This window comes from Balaenoptera musculus, chromosome 12, assembly GCF_009873245.2.
Source record: "Balaenoptera musculus isolate JJ_BM4_2016_0621 chromosome 12, mBalMus1.pri.v3, whole genome shotgun sequence".
NCBI lineage: Eukaryota > Metazoa > Chordata > Mammalia > Artiodactyla > Balaenopteridae > Balaenoptera > Balaenoptera musculus.
In genome coordinates, this window is record NC_045796.1 from 13,876,958 (window position 1) to 13,891,787 (window position 14,830).

Consider the following 14,830-nt stretch of genomic DNA (forward strand, 5'->3'; position numbering starts at 1 on the left):
GAAGTTTGTTCCCAAAGTTTTCAGAATATTCGCCTTGAAAAATTTCTGGGGAATGTTCAACTTGACTGCTAAAGCTTATTCATGTTTACCTTTTGTTAAACTATCTTTTCCTGACCCCTCAATTAACGTATGCTTCCTTCAGCATAGGCGACTTAACCCTTATCATAATTTTTTCAGACCTTATGTTTTCTCTCTTCTTTCAGCCAGTTGGGCACTGCAGTAGCTGAAATGCGAAAAAGGCAGCAACCACAGAATGAAGAAACACCTGCTGTGTCTCAAGCACCTGGAAACCAGAGGCCCAACAACACGTGTTGCTTTTGTTGGTGCTGTTGCTGCAGCTGCTCCTGGTATGTCTTCTTATCTGTGTGACACCACACCTGAGCTGGGTCATAACTGGTGTGAACGTGCACGTCAGCTCTTGGGACCATAGAAACTTCTCAATCTGTCTTTTTTTCTTCCTTTACAAGTAGGAATTACTGGAAACGATCGTTGGTTTAATGCACACATTTCCATAAGCAAAATATAATATTTCCTCAGAATCTACACTGAAATTGGTAGTAAGGTAAAGAATGAAAAATGGTTTTATATCATGGTTTTCTCCATCTGTGCTTCTTAAAGGTATGGGTAAAAGTAAGATTACGGCTATATATTTACTGGACAGTAAACAACATTCTCCCATGTTACAGAAGGTGCAAGAACACTAAGATAATCTCTAGTAGTATTGTATGTAGTATTCAGGGTAGTGTTTTAGTTCTCTGCTATTCCATGGGGTGTTGATTGTTCTGTCACAGAGTTGGGTGGCAACTTCAGCCATAGACTCCTGAAAAGGACAGAAAAAGAAGTGCCGCAGACTCGTGTCCACAGATCTAAAAGGCCAGGGGCTATGATGGGTATGAAGGTCAAGTCAGTTCATTAAAAACTCTGAACTTAGAGCCAGAGAACCTGCTTTCTATTGCGGTTTTGTCACTGACAGGCTCTGAGACATCAGACAAAGTTGTAATCTCTGTTTTTTGGTTATCTCACTGGCAAAGTGATGAAGAGTCAGACAAGTTGGTTTTCAAGGTCCCATCTCGTACTAAATGTCCATGGTTCAGGCACCTTAGAAAACCTACTTTAGTTCCAAATTCCCAAAGTCTTCAAATAAGAAAATCAGTGAGACCCAGAGTCCTGAGATTTACAAAGATGAGATTCCTCGGAGGGGAACGGGGGGATGCTAGACTTAATGGAATTTCCAGAGAACCACACGTTTCAGGGTACTATAAGACCCAATTCACAGGTGGATCTTTTGGGTTAGCAGTGGTCTCCTGGATCTCCATGACCTGTTTCAAAACCCTAAAGAAAGGCCCAGATGCTTGAGTCATCTTCTCACGCATGATCTCTACAGTTTCTCAATGTCCATATTATGATGGTTGGTGTTATGATATGGTGGCATTATGTTCTATCACAGTGGCCAAAAGAGAAGATGAAATATGTAATGCTCCAGTGGCAGCCTTGGTGTTGAACAAGCTCTGAGCTCTCTAGGAAACTTCATTTCCAGAAAAACCATCCGATATTGTAGCAATCTGGAACGTTTAAAGTAGTTTTTATAAATATCAAAATTGCTTCCCAGATGATTATTCTTTTTTGGGGAAAGTCATGTACGATTCCTTTTTCTTTCATTCTTAAGCCTCAAATTCAGCATTTCAGATGGAGGCAACAGAGTCCTAGAGGAGAGAACTATTTCAATGCAACTGTGTAATATTTTTCTGTCTCATTCCTCAAGAGATCAGCTAGCTCTGGTCTTAATCCGTGAAGTAGTGACTTAATGTGGTGGTTCTGAAATCAGACTGCCTGGGTTCAAACTCTTCATCTTTCACTATTTGTTTGACCTTCAGCAAGTTGCTTAGTGTCTTCAGATTCCTCATCTATCAAATGACAGTAATAAGAATCCCTGCTTCATAAGATTGCTTTAAACATTAAATGAAGTAAAACACATACAAGCTGAGAACAGTGCCTGACCCACAGTATGCATTTAATAAGAGTTAGTTACTGGGCTATGGAACACTTCATATTGGGAAAATAAAATCTCTTTAAAAAAGATCTGGCTTCAAATCATGTATATTTTTTTAAAAAGATCAGCTTGTAGATACAATACAAAAAATTATCTTGGAAAGGAAAGCTATTTTATTTTAAAGTTCATATGAAACATCGCAAATATATTGTTACATCATGTTGAGGATTATATTTCTATTTCTCACTTGCTCTACGCCATGTTCCAGTAATTAGTATATGATTTTGTTTGCCTGCAAAAACTAATTTCTGAATTACTTCAGGATTAAAACAGCAAACACTGAAGTTTTTTTGTGCAATATTTGCTGTCAAACAGATGTGTAGTGAGATTTGCTTTTATCTGTCCTACAGATATTTAGCAAGACTTGCTTTTATTAATTCTTAAAGTGCACATTAAATAACAAAATAGTCAACGTGAGCTCGTGAGCATCAGATTATCACAGAACACAGACTATGGATGGAGAACAAAACAGCTTTTGGAAGCTGCATTAACTCTCCACACATCTAGGGTGACAGGTATTTGGACCCTAAACACGTGGTGCCTTGGATGCATGTTCTATTAGTTCTAGATGAGAGAGTATCGTTAAGAACTATGTTTGCTAATAATGAGTCATGGACACTCAAGTCCAGGCCATAAAATGCAGAGTCTGTAAATGTATGTCTTCTTTATATGATAAATGATAGGTAAGGTAATTTCTAATGTAAGCAACTATTTAAAAAAAAAAGAATGAAAGTTAAATTGCATTTTAATTGTAACTCTGTTATCTCAGTATAAATGGGGATGTCCTTTACACATACATTTTTAGAGTATCATAATTTTTGCATTTTGAGTTTAGGGAAAAAAATTTGTAAAGTCTTATTAGAGTGGAAAAAAAAAAAGAAAGAAATCAGTGTTCTTCAAATTTTCCAGGCTAGGGGAAAGGAGTATAACAAAAAGAAACACTAAAAAAAATGTAATTTAGGGACAAAAAAGTTAGAAATAAAAGTATGAAATAACTGTCATTCGTAAATAGAAATAGTTGTCATGTAGCTGATTTTACCTCCTTTTAAGGAAATAGAGTGCTAAGAAAATAAATTTCTATATCTAGTAATAAATATAAATACCTCACTCAAGCCTCACGTTATGGGTTTTTAAAACAACTTAGTATTTTCCTCAAATTTGCATTTCTCATTCATATTTCATCATCAGCTCCTCTCTCATGTTTAAATTTATTCCTGCCTTTATAAAATTACCACTATGCTTTATTTTGGGTGGTGATACAGAGCAAATATATAACTGCTGAATAGTTCCACAGTTTCCTTCAAAAATCTCAAAAGTTAGGATTACTTCACGATGTCCTCTGTCCCTGTCAAGGCACCACTTCCTTCCCCAAATCCATCTATCTCCCTTTTCTCCCCAGAGCCCTCCATTTCAAGAAGAGAAAGCAAAGGAATGAGGTTTAGACCATTTAACCTGTGTTACACAAATAAGTCATGGATGCCCGAGTCTCGGCCATCGAGCAGACAGTCTGTAAACTTGCAAGCCCTTCTACACGTGGGACAAAGCTGTTCCCAAACAGGAGAGCTTTGTCAAGATCACGTGTCTAGAGATTCAGAATTGTCAAAACAATGTTCCCCTTATATCAGGATTCAAAGAGAATGACCTGCCTCTTCAGGTCGTTAACCCTCTTCCCTTTTCTTTATGAGAAAGAAACCTTTTAAAGATGTGGGATCCTCGCAAAACTGCCGACAGTGTGAATCCATGAGGTGGTTCAGACGCCTGTGAAAGTGTGTCGGAAACCAGAAATTGCGTTGTGCTCACAAAACAAGGTGCCACAAAAAGGAGGTAGAAAGGGAGAGCTTCCAAAATCCATTGCGAGCTTAAACCTAATTTCCAAATTGTCCCATGAACCCTCCTCTCCTAACATCAGAGGTTAAACTAAAATAACCCAGAGTATTTTTTCAAGGAAAGCTCTAGCTGCTAATCCACTTCTGCTTTAATTCCTCGTTGCTCCCAGGGGTATCCTGGCAAGCAAAACAGATTGCTATGTTTACTTATAAAAAATGAGAACTCAACAGACTTCAGATACCATGCCTCCAAAACGTTCCATTGGCTTCTCAAGCTGCTGCATGGTGGTGAGGGGATCACCGGGGTGGGGCAGCCTCAGGCTCCCCACCTGCAGTTTCCAAGGGAATGGTTCTCTCTTTCGCTACTTTACTTACTAGATTAGTGTATAAGCTTTTGTTTGGAAGAAAAAAATGTCCTCACTTAAAAACTAATGTTCAGAAGACTCTGTGTCTCATTTTACAGATAAGGCAACTGAAGACTTGCCTACTGTCACTAAGCTCATTAACGACAGAAGTGGGACTAAAATGCAAGTCTCTTAACATCCCAGTCCATTGTTTTGTCCATTTAAAGAGAACACTTCCAAACTTTTCATTTCCAGGCTGGATATGAACCGTTTCCAAAGCTTTTTACTTGGCAAACTCTTCAAGAATTATATTAAGTAACACTTTTCAAATGGAATTCACGATCCCATGCACTACTATATATTGCCTACAAGATTTGGTCCACTGCATCGGATGGTCTCCATTCTTCTCGGGAGAAATTGGTCAGAACATTAGTACATTAAATAGCCCTGTGAAAGCTAAAATTGTCTCCCTTTTGACACGTTAGTTTCCAGACCACGGAACAGATCTGACTAAGTAAACTTTAAGCACTTCATAAACATACTTTTGGTTGCCCCTCCCTCCATTTTTAACAAGTACCACAGCCTCTATAATTCAAAACAGTGCAAAAATAATGTCCTATTTTATCCTCTGACACTGTCACACTTTAGCTCTTTGCCAGTGGAAACACTAAAACGCATTCTTTAAAAGCCAAAGGATATTTTTTGAAAGGAAAAACAAAATCCGCGTCTGCTCCATGGTAAAGAAACCACCCCCTGGAAATAAATCTGCTCACACATGCAAGCTGAATCATTTCATCTAAGGCACCAGTGAAGAAGCAGTCTTTTCTCTAGCTGTCACCCTCAGAGACCTGATTCATCTCACATGGGAGCACAACTTATCTGCATAGGATTTCCAAAGGACGTGTAACCAGACCATCAAAAATATCACTTACAAAGAACTCTAGTTTTGAAAACTCTATCTCACCATGTCATAGGTAAAATTTTTCAGTAGTTTCTATAACTTACACAATCTTTTAAACGCACACAATCAGAAGACATGTACCAAAATGAACCCAGGTTTCCCAGCCATATACACAAAACCAAAAAAGTGGACGTTGGCACAATGGACCATCTCTATGTCATGCACTTGTTTATTCACTCCTTTACAGCTGATTGAATGCTAATTATTGCCTGGTACTGTTGATGTCATTAGCTTTCACCAGATTCTCCCTGCCTCTACATTGACAGGGAACAAATGCTCAATAAGCAACTGAACATGGACATGAACATTTGGTTTACTCCCCAGGTCACCCTCCAGAAAAGTTTAGGATTCAAGCTGCCTCTGCCAATAGAATGCCTTGACCCTTTTCCAAGGAAGGCACACCATTCTTCTTTTTTTAATTTTATTGGAGTAGAGTTGATTTACAATGTTGTGTTAGTTTCAGGTGTATAGCATAGTGATTCAGTTATACATATACATACATTCATTCTTTTTCAGATTCTTTTCCCATTTAGGTTATTACAGAATACTGAGTAGAGTTCTCTGTGCTCTACAGAATACTGAGTAGAGTTCTCTGTGCTCTACAGTAAGTCCTTGTTGGTTATCTGTTTTATATATAGTAGTGTTTGTATGTTCATCCCAAGCTCCTAATTTACCCCTCCCCCCTACGTTTCCCCTTTGGTAACCATAAGTTTGTTTTCAAAATCTGTATGTTTCTGTTTTGTAAATAAGTTCATTTATATCATTTATTTTAAAATTAGGTTCCACAAATGAGTAATATCATATAATACTTGTCTTTCTCTGACTTACTTCACTTAGTATGATAATCTCTAGGTCCATTCATGTTGCTGCAAATGGCATTATTCCGTTCTTTTTTATGGCTGAGTAATATTCCATTGTATATATGAACCACATCTTCTTTATCCCTTCCTTTTTGACTCTGTGTTTACTGTAAATGTACATTTTTTCTGAGTGTCACATTGCAGTGCTTAGACCATCAATGGAAAAATGGATGTGAAGAAAACAAAATACTAGATGAAAATATCATACCCAATTTTATTTAAGAGAGTAGAAAGAACCAAAACAGAATGGAGAAAGAAGATTAAATTAATTCCAGCTAGAAGAAAGCAAGAGCCAGCCACGAAGGTCAGGCAGCTCACAGCCAGTGGAAGCGAGGTCGGGGAGGAACCAAGGACGTGTCCTGCTGGCTGTCTCGAGGACACCTGTGGGGTCACCTCTGTCATGATTCCCGTGAGGTGGAAGGTCAGAAGGAGAGGGAAGAGTCCAAGTGTGTGGAGCCTGGTGAGGGATTGCAGAGCTGAGGGAGGGGGAGGGGGGAGTGGAGAAGGGGAAAGTCGGAGAGCGGAAGCCTCAGTGGATGTGGAAGGGGAACGCCACCCCCCGGCTGGCCCTGTGGTGAGTGGAGAGGAGCCGCCTCGGAGAGACGGAGTGCCAGGTGGGGCGGGGAGAGGACGTGGGCCTTACCAGGTCGAGATGTAGGAGAGTTCTGACGTGGAAAGGGCATTCCAAAGAAAACACAGATGGGTCCTCAGGAGGGGAGAGGATGGATGGTGAGAGGACCCTCGCTCTGTGAAGAAGCCCAGAATTCTAAAGTGACAGGAGGAAACAGACTGTAGGCGAAGAGGCTGGGCAGTGCGTCCAAGGACAGCACTTGGCACCGAGACTTGAGTGCCGTCCACGGGCCCACATACCCCAGTTGGCTTCAAGTCATTTCGGGGTCAGATCCGGGGAGGATCTCTCAATCTCGGCTGACTCACTGTATGTCATGATGGGGTGGGGGAGGGCCATCTGGGTCTCAAAGGGCAGGATGTGGAGGAGCTTCTCAATGACCTTGGCAGTGGGCCGGTGTGCTGGTCATCCCCATGGCCACGCTTCCCTCTGCCCTGGACAAGCCTGCACACTTGGGGGGCCGCTCTGACGCCCAACTCACTGTGCTGGTTTTCATACTAGTGACTCTCCCTCTGTTTGACATGCATTTTTGTTTTTTAGGTGAAGGCCTTCAGTAAAATTATGTTATATGGATTTTATAGTGGAATTCACAGCCATTCATATCAGTCAGTTGGCACTGGGCCTTTTCCTAAACGTATACTAAAGTTTTAAAATAACTAAAAGTATATTTTGGCTTATAACATAATATTTGGCATATAGTATGTGTTTAATGAATAATAAGGTGTTGAATGGTTGATGGAATTTGGATTTTCCAATTGAGTCTACTTTATAAAATATGGAAATTTTTATCACAGATTTTGTTTTTCAAAAATTACAGGTATATTCTCCTATCATTAACATAATGATGTGACAGCTAATGCGTGTTAGGGAACCACCAGATTTCTTCTTATGCACCATGTTCTTCATTCCCCTGTGTGTGTGTTAGTAGCAGTACTAGTACTAGTAGTACTAGCAGTTAGTAGTAGAGAAAGGCCAGGATTCCAGGAGGGAGTGCTAAAATCTGGTTAGTACTACTGGGATATAAAGTCAAGAAGGACAAAATAGAAGACTAGAGAGACAATGACAAGTAATAAAATGCCTTTTATGGCATATTAAGAAGTTAAGACTTTACACCTTTTTGGTTATGGTAAGTGACTGAACATGATTAAGTAAGAAGGGGACAAAGTCCATTTTATGTTTTAAGTATATCCCTGTGGAGACCTTGGAAAGTGTGTGGAAGGACAGGACAGAATCAGGAAGCATGTTAGAAGACTTCTGTAATAATCTCGGTGAAAGATGCAAGGGGCTCAAAATTAAAGGTGATTAAAAGGAATGGAGAGATTCCAGTTTCAAGAAAAAGGAAGTACTGTCAAGAATTTGCAATAGACGTAAAGTAGAAGGGAAGGATAACGCCATTGCTTTGCTTGAGGGGCCGGGTTGATGGTAAGCCCATCAGATGAGAGAATGCTGGAACAGGAGGTGGTTTAGGCCAGGATAGGATGGTGGGTTGGGCTCGCTCCGTGTGTGGTACCCAAGGATTAGCTGTGGAAATGATTTTGAAGCTTGCAGGGCATGTCTTGATTAGATATAACAATCAGGGAGTCATCAGCATACAATATACAGGAGATAAAGAGGATGGCCCAGCATGAAGAGCAGTGAGCTACAGGCTGAAACCTCAAATATAAATCCTTAAACCCACTACTGGGCATATAGTCCAGGGAAAACTATAATTCAAAGAGACACATGCACCCCAATGTTCATTGCAGCTCTATTTACAATAGCCAGGACATGGAAGCAACCTAAATGTCCATCAACAGAGGAATGGATAAAGAAGATGTCGTACGTATATACAATGGAATATTAGTCAGCCATAAAAAGGAATGAAATTGGGTCATTTGTAGAGACGTGGATGGACCTAGAGACTGTCGTACAGAGTGAAGTAAGTCAGAAAGAGAAAAACAAATATCGTATATTAACGCATATATGTGGAATGTAAAAAAATGGTATAGATGATCTTATTTGCAAAGCAGAAATAGAGACACAGACATAGAGAACAAACATATGGATGGATACCAAGGGGGAAGTGGGGAGTGGGATGAATTGGGAGATGGGGATTGACATATATACACTATTGATACTAAGTATAAAATAGATAACTAATGAGAACCTACTGTATAGCACAGGGAACTCTACTCAGTGCTCTGTGGTGACCTAAATGGGAAGGAAATCCAAAAAAGAGGGGATATATGTATACATACAGCTGATTCACTTTGCTGTACAGTAGAAACTAACACAATGTTGTAAAGCAATTATACTCCAATAAAAATAAAAATTTTTAAAAAGCCTTTAAAGAGAAAGCAGTGCAGCTCTGCAAACACGGAATGCAGAGACTAGACAGTCTGGGAGGTAACATATAAAACACACCACTGGGCTGGCACAGAAGCCCAGACAGTGAAGAGTTTCACACAGAAGGGAATGATGGATGTTGCAAACACACCAAGGAGGTCTGATGGGATAAGTATCATAAAACTTCTTGTCATCTGGCCCACCAGGCAGTTATCAGTGAACTCTGTGAGAATCAAGCATCTCCTTAAGGTGCACGAGGAAGAAGAATTTGGAGAGAAAAGCTGCTGAGTGCAGCCCTTTTCAAAGGCACTGAGACACCCTGATCTTTGGGGGTGAAGATTCAAGTTGAGGGAAGCCAGCGTTCCCTTTCTGACTTAATCAAAGCAAATTATTCAATTTCTAAAACAATGTGAAATCCAGCTCTTCTAAATCCTGGCCAAATATATTAGCTATCTGGACAAAGTTTAAGAACTGCCCATCCATCCCAGCCTTTGCAAATCAATAATAATACAAAAAGTGAGGTTATGACATTTTGCTACCCCTAACCTATCTATAAAATGTCATAGTTGTGCTACATCTGATTGAAATTAATATTAATTATTTTCATCTCTCTCACTGGAACTCTTTATTAGTCCTTTTAAGCCTAACTTATTTAGGTCTAGGCCTGGTAGACCTATTAAAATCTGCCTGATGTTTTAGGACATCACTCAAGAATTACTAATTACTTGTCAGATAAGACAATAAAATCCACTTCTAGCAAATATGAAGTTGATTGTATAATAATTCTGCTTCATTGGGTTTTATAAATATTATAATTTTCGATGCTATAAAATTCATATTTTGTTTCAGATATCAATATACTATATATTAATGTACATTTCATGCCTGGGAGCATGTGCTCCTAAGTATAAAGCAAATTTCTGCCATTGCTACTTTTCTGTATACAGAAACATGGATTATTTAAAAGCACAAAACCCTTTTAATTGACCAATTTCATCAGTAATAGTTGAATAATAACTTCATATGTTTCATTGTAAATAGATGTGGTCTTGCCATATTTAAAGATTTCACACAAATTCTAATAACATGCCTTCCTCAGATAAAGCCTACTTTCCAGAGGCAGCACTGGGGAGGGAAGAAAACCACACTGGAATTAGACCTGGATCCATCTCAGTTTCATAACACATAACTGTGAAATGTTTGGCAAGCTGCTCAAGCTCTCTGAGCTTTAGTTTCTTCATCTGTAAGATGGGATTCACAACAGTTACTTTAGGCTTCAGTTTCTTTCAGGAACCCCTGAATAATCCTTTATCGATAGATATTATTTGCAAGTCTCAGGCTGAAAGGAAATTACCAGACTTTGGCCACTGTATGCTTAGCATGTTCTATTTCCATGTTGTCAGTTAATGTAACAGAACCTGTTTTCTGCATTCGGTATCCCTGGCCCTTTCTCCCCAACTCTCACATGAACCAGCACAGGTATAACTCAGCATTCCTGGAGCATGGACCACACACTCATTGATACACAGAGTGATGTGAGTTCATCATATCCTGGGGTTAAGTCTCCCCACAGATCAGGATTGTTGCCTTCAATCATAGTTGTTCTCAAGGATGCTCCCACCTCATCCCAAACATACTCACACACACAGTAACTGGAAAATCCCCGGGGACGAATGAATGGGTGGATGGGTAAGTGACCCTGCCAGCAAGCAGATGTTTTTCTGAGTCAACTGCTAGGATTTTAACCTTTTCATTGTCCTTTTTAGAATAGAGACACAACTAAAGCTAGAAGCTTGAGCTCCAACTTAACTGATGCATTTAAAGATCTGGATGATTACATGCCATTTTAATAACAGTGTCTACTAACTAAATAAAAGTCCATTTGGCTTTTTCGCATCCAAGATATTTGCTTTCCCACAAAAGCATCCACTAACTTAATTATGACTTACAGGGAAAATTACAGTGGGTTGAAGGAAGAGCTTAAAATAGGATTTCAGTCAACCTGAGAACTGAAGTAGAGGATTCTATTGATTGGTGTATGTTATAGAAATTACATCTAAATGTTCAATCCTATAATTCTCTTAATGTTAAGGGGAAAAAAAAGAAATTCTATATATGCCAAATAGGAGGCTTTGGTTATTTAACTGAACATCAGCTGACGTAGTAGATCCAGATTTTAACCAGGTAATAACTTGTTAAATGCAGTTGGCATTCTAAACCAAATGAATGCCCATGAACCTAAAATACGTGGCTTAGAGTGTGAAATAAAAATTTAATACCAATAGAAAAAGGGAGTTTTGGAAACCCATCTTTTCCAACAAAAGCATGTATAGAGGGAAATTGGTAGCAAAGAGGGTGAGTATGAAAAGACGAAGTGATTTTGTTTTCAGTTTCCCTGCAGCAAAAGAAGCAATTAACGTTTACATACAACCCAAACTGGGACTGAAATCGTTTGGAGAATCCACTTTCACAGTGGCTCTTTGAAAACATTTGAAATAACAAAAAAATTTCCTGCCTGTTGGTAGCTAAAAACCTTTTCTAATTAATTTGTTCTAAGAATGTATCACCCAAGATCTATATTACCCCAGCAAGAGACATAATTAGAGTTCAAACAGCTTATTATTGGAAAGGATAACTACGATGTTAATAGGATTATGCCTGACCCTTTTTTAAGACTAAAATATTCCTAAATTAAATGACCTAGGGTGGGAAATATCCAGAACATTTCCTAAATAGCAAAAAGGAAAACTGGGTGTAATTATGTACACCTGTCAAGATTAAATTTATCCCTTTTGAGTATATTTCACTCACAGAAAATTTGATGACTCTTTTCAAAGTCCTTAGAAAGATGTAATTATCAAAACCCCATACATATAAGAATAGATTTTTTTTCCAAATAAGGGTAAACTCAGAAACTTTTTCAGTTTTATTGAGTTGACTAAAATATTATATTTATAAGGGCAACACAGCCCTCTAGTGGACAGATTTTTTATTTTTAATAGCAGGTTATTTTACTTCTGCTAGGCTTTACATCTATGAAATAAAAGCTTAAACGAAATGAAACACTTGTTTTATAATATATGATACATGATTATGAAAAATAGGAGGAGTACTTCTAGGGGCAATGTTTATTGAGACAAGTGTTGAATAACATTTCCAGACACATTTCTAACCACCATTCCCATCCTTACACACCCCAGTCAAAACCAAGTTGTTCTACCAAAATGTAGAAATGAAAGAGATAAGGTTCAAGACATAGGTTTGATTATAACTGAGTTTTTATATGTCTGAAGTGGTAGATCGTATATGGCTACTGTCCCCCCTTCTGCTGCCTTTTTTCTTCCTTTTTATAGTCCTTTCTAAGCAATGCATCAGTGCACCTCTCCTTTCCCTTCTCCCCAAAGTTGTCTTTGCCGGTGGGAGCGAGTTGTATGTCCCAGGGGAGGGGTGCTCTTTGCAGTAACAACATCTGTTCTGGAGTCATGAGTGGCACCACCTCTTCTTCCCCTTGTCAGGCTTTGTTGTCAAACCTTCTGTAACAGTTCCTTTTTCCCTGGCAATCTCAAGTTCCAGGCAATCAAGAAGTTGCTCCTCACCAATATCTGCTGTATATTCAGTCCTCTGGGCAATACCTCCTGCAGACTGGCAGCTGTGGGGTAATGTTGTTAGAAGGGGCTGTGCCCTCAAGACATGGGTTTGTGATAAGAGGTTTACCCTTTCCAGACATTTAAGAGCAATCCATTTCTCTAAATACCTGAAAAGGTAAAATACCACAAGTAATTCTTCTATATCAAGAGACGAAGCATTGCACAGTGAAAATGAGCCTGAAATAAGAAGTTGGAAGGTGTGAGTTCCATTGCTGGGCCTGATATGCTTTAGTTGTGGGTACTGAGTAAGTCAACCTCGGTGACTGCTTTTTCTTAAATCAGATGGGAATGATTAATAACAAAGCCCCTGCTTACCTTACAGGACTGTTGTGAGGAAGAAATGGTAAGGTGTTGTATGCGGAAGTGTTTTATAATAACAGCACGGTGTAAGTTTTTACTCCCTCTAGTTGAAATAAAAAACTCTTTGATAAACTTGGAATTGTCATTTTAATATGCCACCAATTTGCCCCTCCACTGAATTAAGCATGTGTAATAATTTGCCTTTTTTGTCACAAGTGTTTAGTCTTTGCTTTCAACCTTGTGTAGTAGGTCACTACCTTTGTCCCCATTATGAATGGGGAAAATAAAGCTTGGAAAACCAAAATCGTCGTAAAGGAGATATATTCGAGATCTGGAGTCCACCTCATTGTTTTCTTGGCCCATTACGTAACCACACCTCCCTGACTATTCTAATTTATTGCTTCCATCCTGAAACATCTGATTTGTCCATTTTGCTCTGCATTGATACCATGCATTTTTACAACTCTACACATGATTTTACCCCCTCTGCTTGGAATTCTCCTTGTCTAGGTCTCCATCTGGCAAACACATTTATTTCAACTCTCATTGCAATGCTCTGTGATGCCTATTTAACTGTCAGATCTCCTCAGTTTCAGAGCCTCTGTCTTGTTCAGCTTGACTTTCCAACCCAGACACCGCTGCATAAATCGGGTGTCTCATACATGTTTGTGAATCGTTGTTGATGCCTAAATAAAGCTGTAGTATTATTTTACCATGGTATTTTGACTGAGAAAAATGACACATTTAAAGAATAACTTAGCAATTTTTTTCAGAACCTGAAGGAAGTTGATTCCATTTTTGCACTGGGAAATTTGAGGTAGAATTGTTAAATGTAAAGGAAAAGCTGATAGTACAATGTGAGAATATTAAAATAACGAATTGCCTTTACCAATGACAGTGGTTCTTTCTTGAGCCTTGATGTCGTACTGTATTAAATTTAAGCATCTTATTAATTCCTCAGCTGAGTGTTTGTGTAAAGATATGTGGTTTTGTGATCAGCCTCTACCCCAGAGTTACCATAGCTACGGCAAAGTTTTCATCTTATTTGCAACCATTTCAAGGATTCTCCCTAAGAACCAATTGTTTTCTGAAAGTAGACTGTCTTCCAAAAGAGTCCCCACACATAGCCATGATGATGAACCAGTAGGTAAGCTCGTTAAAGGGCAGTAGGTAATGTTTTCCCTACCCCACTACCCAAACTCCCCTGTAAACAAACAAAAAATCCACCCACACACAAAGAGGGCATAGTTCCTTATTTTCTGAAGTATACCAAATGTATTTCTCTCTTCTCAACGTCACTATTCGAGACAATCTCTAATAAGATTTTATATACTTATTTTAATATTCTTAGCATAGGCTATTGGCATTTTCTCCCATAAAATATTTCAGCTTTGACTAAGACTGCCACAGTGAGCATTGTATATGCATTCTGTTCTCTTCATGGCTTTAGCTGTTTAAAAAGTGGAAATGTTAGTTCAAAATATTACAAGCATTGTAAAAGTGAAAAAGAACACGTCTCTACGTGACTCCTCACATTAAGCTTGATGTTTTCCTTTTAGAGCTTTTCTCCAGCACATATATATATATCAAATATGTCCTGTATTTTATTACCTTAAACGAACCCACTGTATTACTTACAGCAAGACCAAGTAAAATTGGGGACAGACATTAGTCATGCCTAAGACATAGATGGCAAACAGTCTAGTACCAAGTCTCCTATCATTTTCTCCATTTCTCTTCATCTTAAAATGGCATTATTTTAATGGTTCTTGATAATTGAAACTTTGAAACCGATTTTTAAAGAACAGTCCTAAAGGACAATTGATTAAAAAAGGACACATCGATTGCTAAAGGTCAGTTTCTTTCTACAGGGCAATGTTGTGTCCAAT

General features: G+C 38.7%; 1 protein-coding gene across 2 annotated transcripts in view; it reads left to right on the plus strand.

Moving 5' to 3' along the window:
- RGS17 (regulator of G protein signaling 17) overlaps positions 1-14,830 on the plus strand; it is a 96,942-nt gene that overhangs the window by 67,282 nt on the left and 14,830 nt on the right. For both annotated transcript variants that reach the window (XM_036871371.1, XM_036871370.1), the window contains exon 2: positions 204-347. In XM_036871371.1, the coding sequence (XP_036727266.1) occupies positions 229-347 (119 nt within the window). In that variant the 5' untranslated portion in view covers positions 204-228. The remainder of the gene's footprint in view (positions 1-203; positions 348-14,830) is intronic.